General features: G+C 40.4%; 1 protein-coding gene across 1 annotated transcript in view; it reads right to left on the bottom strand.

The window, feature by feature from the left end:
• Positions 1 to 341: 341 nt before the first annotated feature.
• Positions 342 to 26,854, bottom strand: part of LOC129104810 (obg-like ATPase 1) — a 39,798-nt gene continuing 13,285 nt past the window's right edge. The window contains exons 5-11 of the mRNA XM_054615657.1: positions 21,125 to 21,300; positions 17,469 to 17,549; positions 17,019 to 17,116; positions 6,737 to 6,877; positions 6,089 to 6,185; positions 2,542 to 2,664; positions 342 to 443 (exon numbers count right to left, since the gene is read on the bottom strand). Of these exons, the coding sequence (XP_054471632.1) occupies positions 342 to 443; positions 2,542 to 2,664; positions 6,089 to 6,185; positions 6,737 to 6,877; positions 17,019 to 17,116; positions 17,469 to 17,549; positions 21,125 to 21,300 (818 nt within the window). The remainder of the gene's footprint in view (positions 444 to 2,541; positions 2,665 to 6,088; positions 6,186 to 6,736; positions 6,878 to 17,018; positions 17,117 to 17,468; positions 17,550 to 21,124; positions 21,301 to 26,854) is intronic.

Genomic DNA, 26,854 nt, shown 5'->3' with positions numbered 1-26,854 from the left:
GTAGACATCTGGGCTACTGTAAAACATGCATTATCTGCAGAAGGGGGAGAAGAGCAGGTGGCATTGTCCCCGCTGTCAGCTGTGTCAGTGCTGGCACCCGTGATGGAGATTAATGAGGTATCTGGAGAGTAATATGCTCCTTCAAATGCTGCAACAATTTGGAGTGGGGGCCGATCCTGATCTTAAATAGCAAAGCTGTCAGAGTTTACTGAACCTGTGCTTTGGATCAGCCGGGGGATTTGATCCTAATGTGAGCGTGTGGCACTGGGTATCAGGCCAAAGAAGACAAAAAGGGGGTAACAAGAACAAGTCGGTTATGTAAACAAACAGTTGTTCTTGTGTCACTTTTTCTTTGGTGCATTTGGGGCGTTAAACTTGAAAAAGATGATGTCTCCATCTTCAACAACATAGTTTCGGCCCTGTTGTCTGTATTTCCCGGCTGCCTGTGATATAAGAGAGAAAAAACAAATGAACAATAGAGCACATAATAACAGTGTGCATTGTAAATAAATAATAGTTGAAAAGAATAGTTCAGGATTAGTATCCAATCTATTTCAACAACTACAATAACTGTACTCAAATTTTCAAATCCCCCCTTTCTCTCGCTCTCTCTGACAACCACACACACGCACGCACGCATGCACGCACGCACACACACACACACGCACGCATGAACGCACACACACACACACACGCACACACACACACACACACACACACACACACACACACACACACACACACACACACACACACACACACACACACACACACACACACACACACACACACACACACAAACATCCATGGTTTACTCATGGGGCGCCTGAATTCCCACTGACCGATAATCCTCTGTTCTGCTCCTTTCAGTTTCATGTGTACAAGCACAAAATGTTAATACGTCTTTGATTACAGCGCTATCAAACTTCTCAAGGAAACAAAAATAAGTTCTAACATTGCTTTTGTATACAGTAAGTGTTTGTTCTCCTTCCCGGGCAAACTCAAAAATAATTGACTTGAAGTGCTAATATGGACAGGTTTATGCATTCTGGTTCTGCACAGCGCACAATTAATTAGAAGAATCAATGTCCCTTTAAAGGCTCAGGAGACCATTTAATCCAAGCTCAATACCACCAGAAACACTGGATGGAGAGGGAGACAGGGGAAAAAAATCAATGGCTATTTGTGATTCCTGAGTATGTATTAAACCAGACACGTCTAACTGGTTCATTTGCACTTGAAAGCAGCCATCTGGAGCAGCAAGCTTGGCTTAAGCAGATATGATTACTAATAATGTGATATCCCCATACACTGGCCGTATTCAGACAGCCTATTCCCACAACTGGCATTAAATAGCACAGACATTAATGCCACAGTGAGAAACGCTCAATGTTCTTATGAGGCCCAAAAAGGGATTATAACAAGGGAGCATGCAGTAAGGACCTGACACTCAGATCTCAACCTTGGATAACAATGGTGGAACTCCCCAGAGACCGACAGGCTTCACCCTCTGTTTGCAGCTTATGATGGGTGTGGACAATACACTGCCGCTGCATTAAATTCTAAATACTTATTAAAAAAGGCTTGAATGGTAAAGAGATTTAAATGTTTTCATAGTGCTTCCTTTCGCACTGGTCCACGCAGGTCTCTGTGTCACCATAATTACATTAGTTGAGTCTGTAAGTGGGCAACATGGAGTTGATGGTGGGGATAGTGGGATTGTAATAGCATGGCTTGCAGCTGCTGCTCACAAATGTCACACATAGCAAGGTTTAAGTCACTACTGCTTTGATTTAATCAACTGAGTATTCAATTTTTTAAAACAGAAGTAAAAGTGTGAAAAAAAGCATTTTGATTTGAAAGGCATCCTACAGCTTTGATTAACAGATTATTAACTCGGTACCTCCAATTACCAAATTAGAGTTTGACGATATTAAACTAAATTAATGCCAAACCTTAAAAACAACACTTGTAGTAGGAAGGATTAGCATTTTGAAAAGTACCTGATGCAGCACATGAATAACAGACACCCCAGTTAAAAAGTCAAAAAAACAAACACTGGCCATCATAAAAAGAAGATATGGAAGTCACATTTATGCGCCAACCATGCACGAAACAGTCCTCATTTGATGAATTTCACACTTTATTTAACATGCTGCTTTATATCAGTGTCACATGCTTACTGTGGGTTGGGGATTTGGCCACAGAGAGCTCTGAGCTAACAGGGCGCTTTATAGATCTGATAAATGCCTGGTGAGGAGACAAAGTGCTGCCTCCGAGCGACTGTGCTGAGCCACGACCAAGAGCCGCCATCAGCCAGTTAAGACACATTGTGATAAAGATATGCACAGCTGGAGCAGAATGGCAGTGTTTAGAGCCAGAATCAGTTGGCTTGTCAGGAGTGGTGCTGGAGTGTGTGCAGTAATTTCTTCCCCTGAGTAAAGGTGAAGAGCAGTTTGCAGTCGGAGCTGTGTGGTGACTGTCAGCTCCACTGATCACAGGAGACTTCCCCTCATCTCCACTGGCACCCTGACTGCTCACCTTGACAGCGTTCTCACTGCCTTCCTCTTTAAAATCCTGGAATTTCATTACTTCTGCCATAATGAAGCCCTTCTCAAAGTCTGTGTGGATCTTCCCTGCAGCCTGTGGAGCCTTAGTTCCTTTCTGTCACGAAGAAGGAAAAGAGAGGACAAATGAATTGTTTTGGAGAAGATGGATTACAGCATGCGAGCGACATGGTGTTTGATAGGGTGATAGCGTCGTGAGCATCACTCAGGGGTGTTTTCAGTCGGGGGTATTCTTGCCTCAGCCCTGATTTCTGGATAGCTTTCCACTCGGCTGTGCCCTGCTAGGGCAGCCTGGACACCGATAAGGACCCAGCACTGCTATCAATGCCTTCTGATTCCCATTCCGTGGTGGTATTGATTTCTGTCCAAGCAATCTTGCCTCATTGTGGGTTGCTGCTCGGCTCTCTGGACATGACAGCAAGAAGACCCAGTGTTGCAGTGAGAGGCCAGGGTGGTACAGGCCTCCCTGCATTAGGCCTTACTATTTTGGCACAGCAGAGTTTGGTCATTCCAATTAATTTCAAACCTTCAATTATGTTACACTTTGTGAGATGCAGGGCATAAATGAAGCTGGTTATAATGTTTTTAAATTGACTTAATAATTCAATCCTAAAAACATACATTTACAGCTGCGCCTAAAGTTTTTTTCGATACCAATTTATAAAAACACAACATAACAATTTAATTGTTTTATATATTCTTTGTGCCTTGAATCCTCTTTTAAACTCAAAGACACACCTGGTGACTGATAAAATGTGCAATTTATATGCACTGAAATAATGCAGGAAATGACAAATGACCCAAATAAGTGACGTGGCTGCTGTGTATCAATATGACTCCTGCCTGTCGACCTGCTCGCTCTCTCTCTGCTCTGCAGCCCTGTGCTCAAGAACTGTTGAGTAGTTTTAATTATGTATATAATCAGGTTGGGGTCAACATATTTCATGCCAAAAGAATGATGCGTATTTAATGACTCTAATACATTACCATCTCTTTGCAATCTCGTTGACGGAGTGCTTGTGAGTTTAACTACCATTAATCAGCATCAAGGTTTGTCTATCTGGAGAAAAATAGATTAAGGGAGGGATTTTTTTCATATGGGGCATAACAAGAGATCCACATTGTCCTAGTTAAGAGCTATGCAGAGCAGGCTGATAGATAATGGTCACCTCGAGGCTGCCTAATAAAGCATGTTAAAGGACTTAGGAACACGACATTACTGAGTGTAGTTTTTACAATGCAAGATGTATTGGCTTAATATAGTTACTCACTGATGCTTACCTGACTAAATGCCCCTCACATACAATCAAGGCTGGCTGTAATCAGTTATGTCCATGAGGATAAGAGTGTTTTTGAGGATGCCTTTGAAGTGTTTCCGGACTTTTTCTGTATATAGTGAGGACATCAGTCATGCTGAGATGAGTGTACGCCTAAACCCGTGATGTCATCTGACTGAAATGTAATGTGTTGGTGTAAAAAGAAGATAAAGGAAGTGAGCTCACCTTCCCCTCTGGCCTATACTTGACTGAGAAGCCAGCATTAAAATATTTACCAACAAATCCTGCTTACAAACTTGTGTGGACATGTTTTATATAATTCATAACATTACATCTAATATTCATATAAAATATTATTTAAATGATGCTATTTCAAGATGACTGTTCTTTACATGGACGTTTGGTATTCATGTGGAGTACAAAACTGAAATTATTATCCAATCCAGTCGTGGCAAAAAAATACAAACAATTTGCTGCATAGAAACAAAATTTGCTTTTCTGATAAAAATGGGATTTTTTTCTAAAGTATCAGCATGGGTCGTCCTGTTGGCAGACAATCGAAGGCTCATGCTGTATATTGAAAGCGATGTCTTGTGTTCCTATCTGACCAGGAGGGGTTTATTTGTATGTTAACCCCCCTTTCCACTGCTTTCTTAACTTCCTGTTTCTCTTTTTGTAAACAAACTAATAAGCAACACCCTGAAATAATCTTTAAAAGGAAAATACAAATTGTCTTACATTGGAACATAACACAATAAATATCAGATGCTGTGATGAATTCCTGTTTTCTCATTTTGACCTTCCAACACCACATATCTGGAGATATCATCCAATGAAATATGCGGTTAAGCTGTAATTGCAGTTTAACAAACGTCAAAGGGATTTTTTTTGGAAAAAACATTTTTCACTGGTGCTTTGTTTTTGTGAGAAATCCATGGATCTGTAGTTGGTGTTCAGCTCATATTCCATCTAGTTTTCAACTCAGAGGATGGGTTACTTTAATTATCAAGTTAATTGAATATTTCAACATGTTAGTTTTAGTGGCGAATTGTTAAATGTTTCTGGCTGCAAACAAGATCAGTGCCTAGACAGTCTTTCACTCTAAGGCCATCCTCAAGCCATTTATTTAAGCTGGTTCTAAATTCATAACAGAAAGTAAGTCAATAAGTAGTGTCTGTTTTAGAGAATTTCAAGCAGAATCTGCAATGATAATTCTAAGACACTGATTTGTCTATCATTACTGCTTTAAAATAAACATAATTTAAAGCAGCCTATTGTTGAAATATTTTGTACAGACACACAATTTCCTGATTATTTGCCATTATAATGTGAAAACAGAAGTAACTCATATTCAGGTAACAAAGCCTTAATGATCTGCTTGGCAACACATTCTTTGAATAGATGTCATTGTGGAAAATTGCAAGGCTTTTTGAAAACGGTCATCTAAGTTATGTTTATGAGACCAAAAGCATTCTGCATTGTAAATTTGAAATTGTAATCCCAAATCAAATATCTGATGTGATGGAAGAATGGTTATGATTAAGTGTTAAAGGATACATCTCAAATCTTTAGTTTTCAAAAAGTTTGTTGTTACTTTGCAGTATTTTTAACCCTACATGATCTTACAATATGTGACTCTTGATACCTTATTGCATCGGCACTCGATCCTTCTATTTTACAAGAAAACAAAAAAAATTACACAATACCAGCATGCAAAGCCAACGGCTGTATTCATGTAAATCCTGCGATCCTGTTGAAGCTCTTGGCGGGCCAGGCTCAGTAAACTGAGACACACTGGGAGGAGGAGCCACCCTGCAAGGCCCACAAACAGTTGAATGAAAAGCGACATCAATTTTGGCACAGACAACCTCCGTCACACAGATTAGGCAGGCACAATGCACAGGCTCCTTATCTCCAGCGGCAGGAGGAGGGCAGGGAGATCTGCACAGGATGGAAACATTCTCATGGACGTAATGGGCAAAATCAATTGTTGCCCTCCTCAATCAATGTAGCCCCCACTTTCACTGTTCAGCAGCTCACCAGTAATTGAAGTTATCCTTGGCCTGTAATGACTAGCTAAGGCACAACCATGACAAAGTTGAAAGTGTGTGATATCAGTGAGGGTGCCAGCAGGGTGGAACGTGGGACACTGTGTGTCTGTGTGTGTGTGTATTCCTGTACGTGTGTGTCTGGTACACAGCCTCACACTCGTATGAATGTGCACAGCAGGCAGCTGGCTCTTACCCGAATGGTCCATGCACGGACCTCATCAGGTCCAGCAGTGAAGAAGTACTCCAGCAACAGGGCTGCGTAGCCTGCCTTGATGATCCTGCTCAGGGAACTGGTAGAGAGAAATTTCAGTTTAAATCGAAGGGTCTGAACTGTTTAAGTATTTTTGATTGCCACTGATGCCTTGACAAAGTTCACTTCAGTGGCAAGGCCCCATTCATTCCAATATAAAGTAATTAAGTGAATAAGATGGGTCACTTCGTTTCACATAAGACATTCAACTCTCCAATGGTTTCTTTGATTAATTAGAAAGCTTGTAGACTCATTTAGCATTTTTTAAGAATTCAACACGATGCCTCGTTCTGCACCAAGAGGAAAAAAAAAACATCTGCTGTCACAATTTTTCTCTCTACAGAGGTTTTCACACGAGAACAATAAATCCAAAATGCCCAAGTTATAATTATACCTACAGATGACAGATGACAGTTAAAAACTTAATTTAGAGGAAAACCCTTTGACTGAGTTGTTCAGTAGGAAGAGGGATCCTTTGCTTTATAATGATAATTACTCTGCCATTTATTATTCTATCAGCACATGCAATTAAAGGAGTGCATGGAGGACACAGCTGATAATAAAGTGTGGGGAGACTGAATGATAATTAACCTCTGCGTCTTGTGCTCCTTGCAGTGCTTCTGCCTCTCTTCTTCACTCATGTCCTGTAGCCGGCTCTCCAGGCTGCCGCTGAAGGGGATGACCAAGGCTCCGGGGTCATGACTGTCCACCCACTCTTTGATTTTCACCAACCTGGTAAAAATCAGCAGCCAAAAAAAACAGTTGGAGGACTTGATTCCCATGAATTTGTTATCAGATGGTGTATGAATAGCCATGAGAACAGCTGACAGAGTGTTTGCAGGAGACTGAATTCCAAAAGAGTTTTTTTCAGAGAGTTTGACTTTGTTTCCTCAAAAGTTTTTGACTAAACATTTGACTTGATATTGTTTCATAGGAAAGACTTTAGATCCACAAAGATTTAAAAAGTAACAGAAGCAATATCACACAGTAAAAATACAAGTACAAGTTCTGCATTCAAAAGTATATAAATACTTGAAAAAAAGTTGATTGGTATTCAGCTTAAAATATGTTGATTGATTTATAGGATTTAATAAAAAAATGTCCTCCTAAGAGGACAATGCATCATGTTTTAGAAGCTGATCATATATTTTGTATGAAAACGAATCTGCATAGTAACTGTAGCTGTAAAATACACTAAAAAGTACAAGGTTTTCCTGAGAAACATATTTAGTAGAAGTATAAAAGATGCATAAAATAGAGATTCTCCACTACACATATCTCAGAATTTTACTTAAGTATTGTAAACTGAGTGCATGTTCTTTCCATCCAGTTCATACCACACACAGAGCTTTAGAATTTTATTATAACAAACAATTAATGTTCATTCACCGCAAGTAAACATGTAAACAGTTATTGTAACAATAAAGCCAGGAACGAGTAAAACATTCACCGCAAAGTGTCTCCTTACTCATAAATGTGTTTGGCATTCTTTTTATTTTTTTCTCTTTTTGTCTTCCTGTCCAGCAGGACACCTGACATTGCAGGACAAAGATATCCTCACACTTAATGGTAACTCTCAGTCAGAACAATACAAGGGGGTTAGGGCAATTATGAGATTAGCCCCACAAGCTCTCAGGCTGGGATTGGACAGGTCTCAAAGAACAGCATCACACAAATCCATTTTCACACGGCGGCTCTGACCAAGCTCCTAGGCTGGATTGATTCAGAGGGGTCCCTGTCATTATCTGTAATCCTAGTTTCCTGTTTAAAGCCCATAAGAATCAAAGACTGGGAGGGACCCGACCACCTCAATACCACATCTATTCCAATAACAATGTCAGCGCTTTATCACCTACAACACCATATCACTGCTCCTACCTAATGATTATCAATATACAACATATGACAGGAAGAGCACAGTTTTGCTTAGACTGGATGTTTTTCCCAAACAAGGTAGAATAACACCACAGGGTACATTTGAAATGCATCATATGCCTGTTCAGTTGCACATCTATTAAGATCCGTAACCTAATATTTCCCTTTCTGTTCAACGTGGAGCTGACGTTTGACTGCCAACGCAATGAGATAGTCGCCAATGTCTCACCAATAAAAGGACAGAAAAATAAAACACATTTAGTCAAAGCCTAAAAAGCTGAAAACAGGAGATGGCGGGCGCTCCAAGAGGGGGAAAAATCCAATCTGAGATAATAACAGCTGTAGTTTGTCACTTTTAGCAGCACAGCTGTCTATTTGGTGGCACGTTATTTGCATTCCTCAGGTATTGCGTACTCTACAGGCGGCTGAATAATGATTCACAAATCACTCTCTCCACACCAGTCAAGGGCTGTGATCCTTTGAATAGACCATTGTACCTGAGACTGTAATTGGTGAAGACTTGACAGAGCTGAGCCAAGCCAGCCAAGTAACAAAGAGGCTCTCGGTAGAAGGCTGAGGGATGATTTTAATAATGTGAAGCCGAGACGGAGAACGTGAGCTGCAAATGAGCATGGGGGTCTCTGGGTCCTTGCACTGAGTGACACAGGACCAGACAAACACCTTGCCACAAGAACACGAAACACCCCCTTCCCTCAACTACAGAAACAAAGCACTGTCAATTAAGAGCTTTGATGCTCCGTCAACATGGCTCCCAAAACCGATTCTGTCAACTTCACCGCTGTCTCCCCATGCCACTTTGCAATTTGTATTTATGTCCTTTCCAATTATTTGTGTAAAATTCTATGAGGGTGTGTAAATCGGGGAAATGTTTATGTAAAACATGCTGTGGATTTCTTTTCATCTTTCAGTCATTCATAAAAATCTAAATCTTAAAAGGTCTCCATGTAAATGTGTTTTTCAGAGAAAATCTAAATGTTGATGAGAATCATGTTTTCTATACACCAATGAGTGTTTACAGTGAAGTCTGCTTGATGGCATTGTATCAGCATCTCCTCTCTGGAAAATTGTGTGATTTTTTAATGCAGGGTTTATTTATTTTCTGCTTAATATCCAAATAATTTACAAGAACATTTTAAATATTCTATGCAGACATGTGAACTTCCATAACAGAAATAACAGATACAATATTTGTTCATCTAAAACATTTAAAAGGGATTTAACAAGTCAATGCTACACAAAAAAAAAAAATCCAGTGTGCACGACTGTGTATGTGTGTGTGAGTGTGTGAGTGTTTGTGTGTGTCTGTGTCTTGTCAGTCTCCTATTATGTCCCAGCACTGAGTGCCATCTCTCACTGCTCGCCTAATAGAAAGATTCAGCACTTTCTGGTCTTGATATCCCTCTCTGAACAAATGATGCCTGAAATTTTTATTCTTTTTATAATGGAATTCCAATGGCCTCTGCTGCAAATCAAGTGGAAATTTTTGCATATCAAGTGGGAAAAATTAAATATTAACCACGTTTTAATGTGATTAAGGGTGACAGGGACATTATTTCTGCTAATCATTCACCAGCTTTCTGGCTCAAACAAAGCTAAGGAACAAGCCATGTTTATGCTTTTCCTGCTTCCCAATTCAAAGATGGAAATAGTTCACAAAAATGTTGTGCGTTTATTTTATCATTTTTGGTTTATGTTAACTGATAAAAAAAGAAGACAATAAGAGCCAATACATGTTTCTCTTATACCTAGAAAAATATGTCAAGTTATTTGTTCTAAGCTTGAGATTTGATGCTTGTTGAATTTACAAAACATTCAATTTAAAGCACAATATATCGTGAAATGAGGTAAAACAATTGGAGCTTCCACAACAGGCTGGCTCTGAATGGAGATGTCCCACAGGGGGCCACCCTCTGGGGCTAGTCTATTTGTCTTTTTGTGTGGGAATCCTGAGGAGGGGATAATTCCTGTGTTTCCTCACGCCTGGGGCTTCCCTGGGCTTTGTCAGAGCTTTGATCTGCTTAAATGGCTCAGGAGGGGAAAACAATGGGAGTTTCTAAAGTAAAGGGGCAGCTACCTGAGACAATGACCTGGGCTTGCGTCAAACACACAGTCATACAGGTGGGCTTTATTAGGATTGCTTAGCCAGTTAAGCCTGTAAAAGGTGGGCCATCACCTCCAGTTTGAGAGCTCCTTTCAGATGCAATTGAATGCTGACAGACCTGAAGAGTAATCCACTACCTGCATCCACCACAGCTTCATCACTGACACACCCAATCTGGTGAAGGGATCGACAACCGGTGTCTGTGCAGGCGGGCTTAAATAATTTAGGCCAGGTGTTCCCAGTTACCGCAATGGTACCACAGCCGCAAAGGGCCGCCCCGACCAGTCGACTGTGTTACTGAGCCGTTCCAAAAATCTGGGCAGCTGCTGGCGTGCGTGCCAGGCACAGACTCATCAAGTAATAAACCCAGGGTCCCCTCTGTTTTGCTGCACTGTTTTGTTGTGGGGATAAGCAGAGGGGTAGAATGCTGCAGCACACAGCGCATACTGACACCCTCCTCTTTCCTTCTTCTGTGGAGGGAGACAGATATGAGAGGTATGAGCTCATGGTGGCTTTTCAGACTGGGAAGTCGGAAGCTCTGTGGGAAGCTTTTCATCCTCCCAGTGGTGAGCTCCTGAGCGACAAGAGTGCAGACGATCTATGCTCCCTGTGGCCTTGGCCGGATGGAAAGGCATTATATATCAGTCTCTGAGAAGGAAGGAGATCTGACACTTACACACACACATACACACACTATCTTCAATATTGTGAACTTCTTTCAGCCTTCAAAGCAATCACAGGCTGGAGGAAACAGAACCCAGCGCAGGCACAATGGGAGCAGCTTTAATTAAGAGCATCATCTCACATCATATCTCAAACAAACCTCGAGGGTGTGCTGGTAACAAGCTTTTTTGAACAACTTTTTCTTTGATAACTACACCCATAACATTTTTCGTGTCTTCAAATGTTTGTACATGATAAATTAAAGCCTAAAAAATCATCTTTACGACGGTTGTTGAGAACACATAATCAAAGCTATGGCCTTGTTTAAAGGGTCTTTGTGAGAGGGGGATGACAAAAAGGCAAACATCTAAAATTCAAACAGTAACCCAGAGGAGTACATTCTGCATCACCCAAAATAAATCTCTATATGGGGTATCCATGCTGTCATTCACTGCAGTTGACTGGGCGAGAGAAAATAAGGGGGGCTGTGGTAGAGTGGGGGGAGTCATCAAAATGTGACAATTGTGACAAGAGCAGGCAAAGTGTAGCGCCGGAGAACACCACACGGATTTCTCCATCTCTTCTTTTTTTTTTTCCTGGATGACAGCTTAATGTCTTCCACATGCAATATTTATTCTCATCGTGTGTCAGACTGTCTAGCTGTCCTAGGGAGTACAAAGAATGCCACTTATTAGAATAAAAGCAGAAGGAAGGTAATCAAGGACATATGTAACATCAGCCAATCATGTCCCCTTCCAATCCCGCATCTTTTTTTTTTCCTTCCCTATTCATAACAGTTCAACAATAATCCTGATAATAAGCATTTAGGAGCTGTATGTGGCAACACTAAATTCATTTATTTGTCTCATTAGAGCTGCCGAGGCCTCACTGTTGCATGTGTGTTCGTGCTTAACCTTATCGCAAGGATAATGAAAAGCACAGTTTAACAAAGCCAAAGCTATCAAAATGTATCATTAGACAGACTTGAAACTTGCAGACATTTTATTTTTGTCTGTTATACCAAACTTGGAATTTGCAGGGGAACAATTCCCAGGGCGCCAGGGCGAGCATGTTGTGTTGCTACAGGCTTGTCTACATACATTACAGGAGACTCACTCGGCATTAGCGTCCTTGGTCTTGAGCCTGACAAAAGAGGGTGAAGTGACAATCTGTATTGGATTTTTGAGAGCAAGTTGATTTCTTGCAGGGTCATTAAAGAACAAACAATAACAAAAAAAAGTATCTTTTAGTCTTAAGTTTAGGGTCAGTCTCATTAGTTACAAAAACAGTGCTGTGTCTTCGCCATTAGGACACAATAAAGGACAATGGGCTGACATGTTAACAGTGTCCTTTCATTACCTGGACAGGGGACAGTCAATAACCGGGCTTACTGGACAGACAGGACTTTACTAGCACCATCTGTTTCAGTTTTACTGTACAGCCTCTCCTGTTGTTTTTCTCTCATTGAAAGCTAGCTGAAGGCATCCATTAGGACTGACTGTGGGCAATAGGATACACATCTTACCATGGGAAAGTGTTTCTCAGGATCCCACACTGCAGAAGGAGAGAGTGGACGACTGTGCACAAAATATAAAAGAGCAAGTGGTCGTATATTACACTCACGGCTTTGAAAAGGGAGCGCTAACTCCCCAGATAGTGGTTCCTAAAAACTTGGATGGAGCCAGTGGTTTTGCACTCAATAAAGTTTCAGTTGTGTTTATGGGAATTATGGTTTGGAGTAGCTGAAGTGGGCTGCAGTGACTGTTTTCATGGAGTGGCTTTCAGTGAATCATGATAGTCTCTCCCCAACTCAGTTCTTCTTCTGTCTCTAAATCTAGAACTCAGAAATGTCTGTTTGTCAAAATGGTCACACAAAAAGAAAAGGCATTTTTTACTTATTACTGTGCATCTTCAAAACCAAAAATATGCACATAACACAATACAAGTCAACACTAAAGTTGTACAGATGAAAGATGTATTTACCACACAATCTATTTGGAGAATGCTTAGGTATGTGCTCTCGAGACAACTGCCATGCTGCAACTCCTGTCAGGGCTTCCTTTACTTTAATTGTCAAAGCTCCTCCTGCAGGCCAACCAGAGTATCAGATATTTACTTCTCCTTCCTTAACTGCAATTTTTTTTTTTTTAGACAAAGCATCAGAGATGTCACCTCGGGATTTCAGTGCATTAGACCCTGCAGGGAGTCTTCAACAGAGATTTAGGATAATGCTGATGTTATATTGTATTTTTCTTATTATCAAAAACTACCTATAAAACGGGTCAAAAATAAAGAGTTTAATTTGTTAAAAATTATAAATAGTTTCGTGAAACAGCTCGGCACTGTAGTTTTTAGCAAACATCACAAGTGTACACAGTGCATTTCTTTGGGTCTATTTTCAGCTGCAGATTGATACACATTTTGTCAGCTTGTCGGTATTTACAAGAAAAATGTCTATGTATGTTGTAATAAAGAATTAAGTCCACTGTTATTTTTGGATAACAGTGGAGGTCTATGGCACAGAGGGATAAGATCAGGCTTTGACAACTCACACAACACTTTTTAGAATTCATTAATTTTATCTTTCATGAGATTTGTTGACAATAAGAAAAATAAAGAGTACCTCCAGCCATATCCTTTATTATTTATAATGAGTCAAGTAGACAGGGGTTGAATCAGCCTTAACATTAAACAAGGCCTTTTTTTTCTGAGATCAAACTGGACAAAGACTTGTTAAAGACAAGTCTCCTCAAGTGCTGACACACACTGTTGTCCAGACACAAGCTGTCTTTTCATCATCATAGTCAGAAAATGCTGATGAGATCACAAGCATGGCAAACAATTTTCTGAATTACACCATGCCAGACAAATATGTAGGGAATTAATTATGAAAGATCAATTCGTGCCTTTATGGCAGGGGAAAAAAGATGATTACAAAGGCTGACTAGAAGAGCAGCTGTGGTATGTAACTATTTCAGATGTGGTTTTTACCAAACATAAAGACAGAGGTTCATAATGTAACACACATTTAGAATTAAATAATATTCAAAGAGACAAAGTATTCAGTATGTTTGAATGAGTGTAATAATAGGAGTAGTTCAGTACTCACTGAAGAGAGAAGTAGGCCTTCACATGCCCTGACATATTCACACACTTGCATACAGGCAGGCAGACAGACAACCCCCCACCCCCCACACACACACACACACACACACCCCCACACACACACACACAGTGTACACAGTTAATAAAAGCTCAAAGCAATAGTACCCTGCAGTTCTTACACTCACCAGGAGAACCCACACGGCACACACTCACAGACATAGGTCACGCTTGCTGGTTTCCTTAAAGGTCATCTTATCTACTTAAGAGGCAACAATTTACTTTAATGCACATTTTCCAAAAGGAGAAAAAAAAGAAAAGAAATGACAAGAAAGAAAAATATCACAGCATATCTGGAGTATTCTCAACCGTGCTTTTTACCATCTCAAAATGTGACTGCTCTTGGTTCTCTGAGGAGGATTGACTAAATGTCTGGTATTAAAACTATTAAAAGAAATAAAGACTGATAAAACCGGCGTGGCCACAAGCTTATTAAATAAACAATAACTGACAAGTGAAAACACGCTAACACTGGGCAGGCTGCAGCCATCACATCATCAACAGTGCTCTAATGACCCTCTCTTACACACAAACTCTGTATGCGGCATGGAGAAAAAGTCTTAGAGGCAGCTCACTGACGCCGAGGAAAGAGGAGAAAGCCTCTTGATAGACTCTTGTAGATGCCATTCCCTATCACGCAATGCCTCTCAGTCATAAACACATGACAAATGCGGCCTTAATCATTTTTTACGAGCGGGGATGTGCAGGGGGCAGTGCATGGTTAGAGGGGAGAGGGGAGCGGTGAGCAGCAGGCGGCCCCCTCTGCACAGAGGAGAGGGCTGTGTGGTAAAGTCTCCTCTGGAACATCACTCGGCCAGCGATCCTTTGATCTCCACACCGCAATTACACCAGCATCCAAATGAGCATGGAGTCGCCTCTGAAACAGACTTCAAACATGCACATGTACGCATTCTAATACACATACACTGTATAGGATTGGAGCCATGTGCTCCTCTCAACAGTAAATGATGTACTGTCTCCAGCAGAGAACCTGGGGATGAAAGGAGGCCTTGCTCCTCGTCTGATCCCTCCATTAATGATGGCTTGCTAAAGCTAATACTGTGTATTCTCGTCTAAACAAGGGCAGCTTCCCAGACTCTAAACAGGATGATCTTGGTTAACAATGGACTGTTTTTTTAGGCTCAAAAAAGTTTGATCAAACTGCTGCAATCTCCCATGCCAGACAAAAGCTACAGCAATAATCAATTGTGTCTCTACAACCTGTGATATAGTGTGTGTCATAAGGAAATCAATTAACTTTGATACATTAAACTCATAAAATAATGTTTGGTGGAGCGTGCTGCTGGAACATTAACATAAAGCCTGAGTGGCAGCATGAACAAAACACCTAGAATATAAAACAGAACCACTTGAAAAAAAACTGAACCTGTGAAATGGCCTGAATGGATGTCCTGAGAGACACAGATGAGATTGGCTTATTTGCCTCATTCTAGGATTCACTCTCTTTTCCTCCACACATTAGAGCTGAGATTGCAATTTGTCTTGCTGTTTGCTTTGAATAGTCCTTAACCGTATCATCATCTCAACTGTGCTGGTGGAAAAACACGGGAGCATGGCGACAGCCAAATGGCAGTCTGGCGTCTCTGCTGCAGACTAGCTGCCATTAGAGCTGAGAGCAGCATTTATTGTACAATTAGGGCCAGCTAGATCTACCTGTAATCATCTCCATACAGGTGTGAGCTGCTCTCTGGACAAGGGAAGTGACTCATCACTTGTCAAACATCAACACTTTGATGTCGGCATTGTTCATTGTGGCGCCCTCAGGACACCTGAGCACTACTGTTTGGCTCTTTAAAACGCTCTAAGATTTATTGCGTTTCACACAGTTTAAAAAAAGGCACAGACACGCAACATGAAAAAAAAACGCTCTTCCTTCTGATGACGGATGCTCAACATGTCATGAATCATTTGATTTACGAATTCTCTTCCTCCGCCCTCCGTCTGACACTCATACTTTCGTGTCAGGAACATTTTAACAAACAGTCATAGGTAAACAACTTCCCTTGTAATACAACGCTGCCAAGCAAAACAAATTTTTGTAAGAACTGACACCACAAGCCTAGAGGGCAATTGGAAAAGTGCAATAACAATCCACAAGTTGGTGTTATTGACAAAACGGCTGTAGTGTGGAAAAAGTAGCCTTTTCAGATATAATGGTTGTTTAACACCAGCCTTCTAGATCCGCTCTAACTGTGGCCACATGACATTACTATAAAAAGTGTTTTGACAGAACAGAGCTGGAAACACAGCGAATAAGTTTATTTAGTGCGTTAAAGGTCCTCCTCAGAAAGTTCACATTATAAATATTGTTGCACCTGCAAAGTAAAAAGTGAAAATCTGTGTATATTAGCATTAAAAGCACATGCATTTTTTTCTCCAGCTCACTGTGCCTCAAGAAAGACTTAGTTATCCTTGTGATCTGTGGGAATTTCATCTTTAAAGTGACGCTTGTAAAACTACTTGAACAACAACATGTGAGGACAAAACCAAATATTTGGAGCCAAACATATTTAGCTATAATAAGTATAATATTCATAGAGTGTTATCCTTATGATTTATTGTCTCTCTACAGATTATTCTAATTACTTGTTTGGCTTTTAATGGACACGTTTGTTTGTTTTTTGTCATTTAAAGCCTTCCATATGATATGACAAATTTCTGATGTAAAATGGGAACCATATGCTAGTATGAGTTTAATGAAGTGCAGAGACTGGTTTGGGTTTTGCAGAGCTGGATGTTGTGTAAGAGCTTACTTAGTGGCACCTCTAGGCAGATCCTCTCACAAAGATATGACCGTTTTTCTGTCAGCAGGAGACCGCAGTCATCAGCACGGCTAACTCATTCACACACATGCTTCTCACACACCAACACATGCATACGCAGACGCATGCACACACACTTTTGATAGCTGAAATGCAGATTCAATCAAAGTTAGTAGAAATCAATGTAACTCATAAGTAGAAGGAAAGCTCTTCGGTGATGATTAATGAGGGCAATGAGTCGGCTCCGGCCTTTCCTCGAAGCACTTACCATTTGTTCTTTTTCCTGATGTAGTCTTTCTCAGAGAGGTTAACGAGGTAAATCATTGGTTTGGATGTCAAAAACAAGTATTTGTTCAACACTTCGATCTGTGACAAAGAAAGACAGGGCAAGAAGTGAGAATCCAAACTTTCCAATGTTGCCTTTGAGGACAGCACAGACAGAGATAAGTGAAGCCAAGTCAAATTAGGGTCTGGTATATAGGCACTGTGGGGAGTGACTTTAAAGCCTCTAAATTAAAACAGCGCGGCCAGATGTCATTAGCTTGTACAAAAGTAATGTCAAAATACAACCAACAAAAGACTGTGCATAATATTAACTTGTGATTTGCACAAAAGACGAAACAAAAGAGGAGAAACAGCAGTTGTACTTTTAGGTCAGATGAAAAGATTAGCAAGATAAATCACATTAATAAATTTGACTGTCACATCAAAGGCTTACCTCCTTGTCGTTCCAATCGCGATAGTAGCGGACATGTTCCTTTTCATCCATTACCCAGCTCTTGATTTTGCGCATAACGTCCTGTTTGGGGTTAAAAGAGAATGAACAAGAAGCCATTAAAGGAGATGAAAAAGAATATAAACCCAGCAGGGTATGGGGTAATTATTTCCTAAATGCATGGCATCCTGATGCCAAAATGAACAATGGCTGTGCTCAAATTCGAGCAGGAGTGCTCGCCTGGCTTTGACAGGGATGGCATGCACAAGACCCCCTTCAATCCTTTAAATCATGACAAAATGCCTTCTGGGGTGTCTTGCTTAGAGTCGCGGTTTTGAACACCAATATTCCATCGGGACTGTTTAATGAAAAGGATAGAGAGGACACTAAATTGGAAAGAGCGGGGAACTAATTGGAACTTGGTTAGTTAGGTGTAAATTATTGGTCCTTCCTCAGGCACTTTGCAGAATGTAGTCATACTGAATAAGCACTAGTGAGGTACAGAACTAATTATTCACTGTTTCTTCTGGAGAAAATATTGAGCATTTCCAGCTATGTATGCCACATTCATTACTGGGGTACTTGTGGGTTGAGACCACAGGCAAGACTGGGCCTTGACAGGATCTGGAAGCGGAAAAGGGTGGGAAAAAGGGAGGGAGGTAGTTATAAAATTTGTAATAAAGAAATTGAGCCTATTATTGTTGATCCAGCCCCACAGAAATTAGCGGAACACATTCTTTTTGTTCCTGTCAACTTGACCTCCCCCTTCATATAAAAACTCCCCCACCCCCTGCAACACTCCCCCTACCTCCTTTTCCCTCCCCAAACCCTTGCAGCACTTCACAATCATACTCCCTTTTGAAAGAACTGAGGAAAAAATCCTGCCAGAGCCTCAATTACACAATGGCAGAAAAAGCTCCACACACTGACCCCCAGCCAGCTGCATTCACTCTCTGCACATCTCTCTCCACAGGAATTCTAAAGGCCTTTTAGTCAGGCAGCCAGAGTGCAGCCAGCGGGAGAGAGCGCAGGAAGAGCTGCATACACTCCGCCCGCGCCGTCCCAAGTCTTCACAGAGAGATTAATCATCTGTGAAATGGAAACAGCAAACGGCCAGTGACACAGGCTGAACCCGCTCCAGGTTTCCCTCATCAGCTCGCAGCCGCCGTGCAGCGCTCCTCTAACAGGCAGGTGTTAATAAAAGGCATATAGGTCCCACAGGGGTCAAACACATATGCCTGCCACCATGAAGCGCTGCTGGCGGGCCAGCTTCTTATTATTGTTTTGTAAGGACAGGGATTTTGAGGATTCACATGGACAAAAGCAATGAAATATTGTTCTTGTAAACACGGCACCATCAACAATTGATTTGAATCTTCCTACCATTGCATACATATGAGCCCCCTGCTGCTGCATTCGCATAGATTTCGCAGAAACTCACAATTAAATATTCAGGAACTTTTTCATTCAGACAGAACATTTTACCTATAATATACTATTTTACAATAAATTCTAAATTTCAGATTTTTTTTTCCTTACGAAATAGAATTTTCTTAAAAAGCATATCTTCAGCTGTGAGCTGCAGCAGCAAGCGTATGAATTCTCAAACCAATCAGTTCAAGTTTACAATATTAACCATCCTTTTATGTGTTTTGTTTTTCCACAATGTCCTGTTTCAGTAGGAAGTACATCAAAAAAAGACAAAAGATACCCTCGAAACACTTAATGCTTCATTGGTGTCACAAACTGCAAATATTCAACATTATTCTTTTGGGAGCACATGCACCAGGTATCACACTATAGCATAATGATATACATTTAAATATACAGTTGTTATCTCTCAGTGATATAAGAAGGTATAGTGTTTATATACATAGTGATAACAATGTACAGGAAAAACTGCCTACATTTTTCCAGAAAGAATCTACAAAGCTATTTTAATTTTTATGTTTTGCAACATATATATTTTTGCGGTCTTATCATAATTACTTCAGAATTTGTCAAAATTAAATTATTTTGAATATAGCAAATCACAAGTTGGATTTGCTGTGATTTATTTCACTTCCAATGACAGAAAATATACAATCTAAAAAATTTGAAAGGATTTTTTTTAGGACACTACTGAATGTGAACATTTGTATATACTAAACCAGCTCTATACGTGTGAATGTTGCGTCATCTTGAATCATATAAGATATACTACTTGACAATAAGCAGATATCTAAATGGTTAAATAATTGTGCAAATCTATTTCAAGCAGGATAAAAGCAGTTCTTGCTGATGAAATTTCAGGCCACATAAAGACCTGTAAAGCTTATAGGAAACTGAGTGCAACAATGGAAATTATTATTTGAAAAGGTCTTGCAAATTACTCAGTAAAGAGGAAAATCTAAGGAAGTAATCATCATTTACACAGAATTTCCCTTTAATGCATGCTGGGGCTCTGCAAAAAAAAATAAAGCACTGTTGTTTCTTTTAAACTGTACATTTTTAGATGTAGTCTTGATGCACATGTTCTGCATATAGATTACATAAACATGTATATGTGCCTCTGCACAGCTGAGCGTGTCAAACGTTCGGCGCAGCCTGTGAGACAATCACACAATCCCTCCCATCTAAAAGCTTGCTGCAGCCTTTGATAAGCACCATTCTTTGCCATCTAAAGAGGTCTTCCATAGATTTCACTTGCCGACGTGTGCCCAACCTTTGACAAGTAATGTATCATTTTTATTCATTGCCTAAAATTGTTAGCAATTATGTGCGTAAGCGGCCACCTGCCTAGCCTGAATGGCTCCTGTCTGTGGGGCTACAGGGGTGTGGGGAAGTGCTGTTGGCTGTAAAGGGGGGGTTAGTCTGAGGGGAACCAACCAAACACTGGGCCTCTGCAGCAGGTGAAAAAGCCCCACTCGTTAGTGTAATGAGTGGTCAGAGCCTCGGTGTGTCGGGGCCTGAAATTGGGCATGACGCTCCAAGAGAAAGGCCAGATCCCCTCGCGTGCTGGCCCAACCTATCCTGCTCCACTGACGGAGGGGCATCATGAGACGTTTACAACCAAATCATTGCTAACATTGGCTGCTCAGCCTCATTACCTTAACAATATGACCATCTGAGTGTGTGTGCATCCACATGCATTTTGATCTGACATCCAGGATGTGGATTTTTTTTTCTCTGATCTCACCCTGCATTTGGCCCTGCACCTCTCTGCATACAACCGAGGGATCCTCTGTCAAAGAATATTCTAAACATTTATGGTATTCATAGCGAGGTATTGGCATATGTGTCACCCATTGTATGGCCTTATACAATTTCCTGAGCTGCTGTAGGTGTATAAGCATGAGCAAAAGCTGGGCCATGATTCTGAGTATTACTTTAGATAAAAAGAGCTGTGTGGAAACACTTTCATTAGCCCGGTGCTGTGACCCAGGGTCAGCCGCTGAATAAGTAACTCTCTATTAATGATTTCTACAGCAGAAAACCCCTGACCCCTGATCACTTTCAATCTCAGAAAGGGAAAAAAAATGGGGCAGGGGGAGGGGTGAGACCTATTGGAGGGAGATTAAAAAAAACATACTTTTTCTCCTTGGCCATGTGTGTGGGAGGGTTATTATTTGTGCCTCGCTGTGAGGGGGAGCAAAGGGCCTGCTGGGACATTGACTCACGAATTCTGGTTTGAGTTTCTTGTCACCGCCTCTAATGGCCGTCTTCTCCAGCTTGTCAATAATAGGGCCGATCATCTCCTCATCCTTCAGCCTCAGCTCCTCGTGAATGATCTCCATATCCCTCACTGGGTCCACTGTCCCCTCAACATGGATGATATCCTCATCCTCAAAAGCACCTGCAGCGATAGGACAAAAAAACACACAGATAGAGTATCAGTATAAAATAATATTTCAGCAGCAACAACAACATTTTTTAATGAGAAGACAGTACAAGCAACAGAATCAGAGCCATAGAATCAATAACATTGACTTCTTAAGATTGATTGTGGAACAGTGATTAGATTTGGCCCAAAAAAAAAATCATTAGCTTTTTGCAAATAATATGGGAAAAATAAACATCCACATGAAAAAACACGGTGGGAGTCACAGGGAAGTCATAACAAATACAATAAAATACTCAGGAATATATTTCATGTTTCTTTTTAGTGTTCAAATGTCAGAACTGCAAGAAACAAGCTTACAGTGTCAAAGTAAGTTCCATTAAAATTGTTTTTAAGTGCACCAAAACAGGCTTGTGTGTAACTCTGCATGAAGGGGGCAGTGTCTGGTCATGCCTTTTGTACCCCTTTGTTTTAAAACTATTAGCTATTAAGTTGGAAAATACAAATTAACAAATGTGAGTGTGATTTAAGAGAAAAATCTCAACATTCACAGGCGACCGTCTTCCCTTATTAATTTGCGTGGTAGACGTCTTGGCTGTGCTGGTGATTAGGTAATGAGGCTCTGAAGCAGACCATTTATCCAGCAGCAGCTCTAAGGACTCCTGATTCTCCAGCAAAGGGAGGGGTGAGGGAGGGGGGACACGGGTGTACATCTGTCACATGAGAGTGACAGCCTTTAACATAACAGTGGACTGCAATATGTTCTTTAATTTACAACCCATACAGTTGGTGCACAGTTTGTTTTATAATATCACTCATTTTACAAATAAAAGGGGGGTTTACTCCTGAGTGTTGGAGGGAGTACTCAGATCCTTTACTGAAGTAAAAGTGCCAACACTTCAATATAAAAATATTCCATTAAGTAAAAGCCCTTCATTTGAAATGTCACTTAAGTAAAGGTTTTTAATATCCTTACCAAATTACGTTTAGAGAAAATAATTCATATTACCCCCATGCATCTAATCCTATGTAATACTAAATAAATAATAAATAATAAATATTATATTACTATTTTTTATAACGTTATTGAATTGTAGCTTTAACTATTTTATATATTGTTGGGTAATTCAATCAATATATCAATATATATATGTATTTTACATATACATATTGATATATTGTAGTAGTTATATTCCACACTGGAGAACCTTCATGCTAGATTTATATAGTACTTATAAATAAATCTAGCATATTGGAATTTGGAATATGGCTTCACAGGTTTTGTTAATCTGTCAACAGTGACTCAGGAAGTTTCACGCTGTGGCATAATGGGAATGCCGTCTCATTCAACATGGTGACGGATGTCAGGTGAATGATGACTTGGCTTTGAGTATTACCGTGTTGAGGGACGTTTGGAATGTGCATGGTGGAGTCACTTAATGACATCAACAATCCATATTCTTATGTTGACACCTGAAACGTGAAGGTCTGTTGACAGGTGAGGCCCTGTGAGAAGTTAACGTCACTGAGGTGATCAGCACTATTCATCACCAGGCTGTCACATCGTCTCTCAACAGGTTTGAACAGTGATACATGTAGAAAATATTGATGATTCATAGCTGTGCGTAGTTGTCATGATGGGCAACAACATGAGATTCAGGCAAGTCTTTGCAGAGCGGAAGCAGTTATCTGAACAGTTAAGTTATCCCCTGCCTCTCCAATAATCAGATAAATGTCCTGGTTGTCTACAGATGAAGCCAGATCTTTCACTAACCAGAAACACTGCCAATGAGACCATCTCTGAGAGTTTTTTAGTTGCAATGCCAGTCAACCACTTTATACCAGACTGAAATAATACAACAACTGTTTAGTGGATTGTTGGGCTAATGCTCATTGAGGTTTCACCTACATTAATTCAATTTGGAAGCAGGTGTAACATGAGGAGACGTACAAAAAAGCCTCTTGGAGGTATTTCCAAAACCAAACAGGAACTCGCTTTTACAGACCCTGTACTTTAACGAGCTCCTTCTACAGATTTACTCAGATCGATTTCAACATTGGGCCGATTTTTGTGATCAAAAGTTACCAAACATTTTAGTTTTCATGCAACATTGTTGCCATGGCATGATGCCATAAAACAGGAAGTTGTTGTAACTTCAGTGTACTTTATCAAATCTGCTCTGAATTCCTCAAGCATGATAAGGGTCAAGGCCTGTGTACATTTACATGCCAATATAGACTTATAGCTCTGCCCCCTTTCATCACCCATGGACCATTTGTTGTTGACACGTATGGGAGGCATCATTGCACTCAGCAGAGTTCCTGTTTCATTGTGCCTTGCCATGTCGACCAACTTCTCGCCAGTACCACCAACGCATGGAAAGGTGCTAGGGCCCCTTTATCGCTGCTTGCAGCTTTAATATATTTTGTTCTTCTACTGGATTAAGTAGGGACACATACATGATTTTCCATGAAACTAAACAACAAGGCCTTTACAATCTAGCATCACTCATCAGACACATCTAAACATCGAACCTCAACAACAAAAATGACAGACAACCAAAAATCCTATTCCAGTGGCATTATTACTCATGCGAGTCAACAGAAGCTGTAGACTTTTATGCAAGCTGTCATCCTGTGCGTTGTCCTCATGGGGAAATGAACTTATCCAATTACTCTTTGCCTAATCAGGCTGTTTTGGTTCCTCTCCTCTTGCAGAGGTACTCCACAGTATAAACAGTTCACTTACGCCGCACAGAAAGGGGCTAATCAGTGGAATTATTGTTTTGCTGCTCCAATTTACCAGCTCTCTGTTCAGCACTGATTGGAATGAAAATTTGCTATTGTGTCTGCATGAACCCAGAAAATATAATGCAATGTAATCATTTTGTTAGCTGCAAGAATATACATATATTATAAACAATTATGATGTACAGTTTTGATACACTGTTTCAAAATGGAAATGCATACAGGTTTGTCGTTCAATTAAGTACATATTAATGAGGAGCAAAGAGGTTTAAAACAGATTCACATGGTTAATAAACCACTCATGATTGGTATAAATCACTGTTAAAAGCATAAGAAAATGATATTTGTCGGTCCATTTATTAAAATGATTAAACACCTAAAGCAAGCACAATTTTTTCGTAACACCTTTCTTACTTTCTTAAATGAGAAATCGACACTTTCATACTATTGTTATACATCCCTAATGAAAAGCTGATAAATCGAAATTTCAAATAGGCTTTCTAAGAGCAGAAGCAGCTGATCACTCACTATTTAGTCATCAGCTGACACTCTGACTGCCACATGATCCAAAGTAATTTGCTTTAATTAACTTCGCCTAATTTAACATTCACATCTACTTTACCGCCGTCCCATTCAAGGCTTAGAGCTGGAGAACAAATGCACAAGGTGAAAGAGAGGAGAGAAATCTGAGGGGGCAATCTCCACAATTAGTCCCTTAACAACTGGGTCTGTGTAGGGCTCAGTGAAGACAGCTCTTATGAGTCTGCGGCGCCACACAAAGCCACATGCAAGACAGTTAAAACACACAGAATAGAAGAGAGAGGTTGGAAAGGCCCATGAGTCAGGTCTGTCTCACAATGAGAATTTTACTGCTTCATTTCAAATAGTGTATGTTTTGAAGACACTATTAACAGGTGCTCCTTTATTGACAGAACAAAAGGATTAGTCTCTGGAGGGTGAGTGGTGTTCAATGGTCTGATTAGGGATCAGGCTAAGCTCTGCAAAATTATGGACTTACAGCGGCACTGCAGGCTGGCGCAGCCTGAGAGGATATAACTACATGAACTGACATTTACAAATGAAATACATTGACAAAAGGAAAAAAAAAAAAAATCCAGATTTTACTGACTTTGTTGATGTGTTTTACATTAACCTTAATATGTAAAATGTCACTTCAACACATTTAAGAACATTTCTTTCAATATAAACAAATGATTAAGACATTTTTTTATTAGCAAGCTGTTTCCAGTTTGTGCAGGATTAACAACCAAAACAACCTCCACCAGCTCGAGCTAGCTATCATCACATTTCTGTCAGCTACACAGACAAGGCAGTCATCTGAGTCAAGTCATGATCAATACTGCCTGAGCTGCTTCCTCTGATGTCGCTACCTGGGAGGATATGTGGTCAACATAATTCAGTTAAATTACAGTATTCATTGACATCTAACTTCCTGTGCATGTTTTCACATGCAAGATGGGTAAGAGCACATCTTCAGAACTTGCATTCCTCACTTTGCTTTTTTTTAAATGTTCATGCAAACTCAGTGCCGCAATTTTCCTGGTATTCGTAAAAGCCGTAAAAGCCGTAAAAGCTGTTTTATGAGTCTGTCAGGAAAAGCACATTATGGATGTCTTCCCAGCAAAGAAACACTGGCAATGCACACATGAGTATTCATGTTCATTCAGGAAATATCTTCTTGACATTAATTTAAGGATACATGAAATTGACAGCAATTTGTAGTAGGCTGCTTCTGTAACAGAGTTTGCAGCATTTTCAGCTTTGTTTCTTTGCCTGTATCAATTATGGAAAATACATTTGCTGGTAAAAAAAGCAGTTTGACACCAGAAATGGTGGGTTCAAGCCCTTTCAAAATGATCACAGTGAAATCACAGTGCTCGATAGTATGAATATCTGTACCTCACAAGGTGTCTCCAATTCAAGTGTGTCATACCAACAGATTATTAAAAGGTGCATCTTTCCATAATGTTGATATCACCGACCAAAAAAAAAAGGGGAAAGCCTGTTGAAAAGTGGATATACTGGGGAGGCTCCAGTTTTCATGAACTCTGACAGAAAACAACAATGTTAATTCCCCTTATGATTAGCTTAACCTCTCTCCCTCCATTTATTTTGTTAAACCACTGAGGATGAGAGTTCATTGATTGAAAGGAACCGTCATATGCACACCACTGTTGTCCCACATCATTCAGAGAACAAACCTTTTTAGATCTTTAACTACCATAGTGCTGCTGATTGCACAGGCACCAGCAATTTCCTAACCAACCGCCACCTGAACAATGATGTGTTCAGCTTTCAGACCCTCCAGCCTTTCAAAGGTGAATCATTTCACAGTTTGGAGCGAGATCTCCATAGCAACTCCTCTTTGAAGGGTTTAGAATCACCATCCAATAATTCTATGATCATCGGGCCTTGCCATTCCCAGTGGTTCTTTTCACAGCGGACAGGCAAGGGGGGCATGAGGAGGAAGCAGGAAGATTCTACAGTCTATTTCAGGCAATTCATCTTGCAGCCCCATTAGAATTCAAAATATTGCGACCTTCAATCACCGGGCATGTTATCTGGAGCTGTGGCGATCTCCAGTCAAGATGGGTAGACATTTTGCTCTAATCATCCACGATGAGTGGAGGCTGACAAAAACTCTTCATTCTCACTGAAGCAAAATGCTCATTTAAATGCTGTGACAGCACCTCAACACAGCCCTGGAAACACACAAAGGGAGGATGATCCCCATGCACAGCTAAATGAGCTAGATTTTGAGTTGCTGTATTGGTTGACATTACTAACATAAACAAAGACC

Source organism: Anoplopoma fimbria, chromosome 16 (genome assembly GCF_027596085.1).
Source record: "Anoplopoma fimbria isolate UVic2021 breed Golden Eagle Sablefish chromosome 16, Afim_UVic_2022, whole genome shotgun sequence".
NCBI classification, from domain to species: domain Eukaryota; kingdom Metazoa; phylum Chordata; class Actinopteri; order Perciformes; family Anoplopomatidae; genus Anoplopoma; species Anoplopoma fimbria.
The sequence above is the reverse complement of the archived record's forward strand: the minus strand, read 5'-3'. Positions and strand labels throughout refer to the sequence as shown.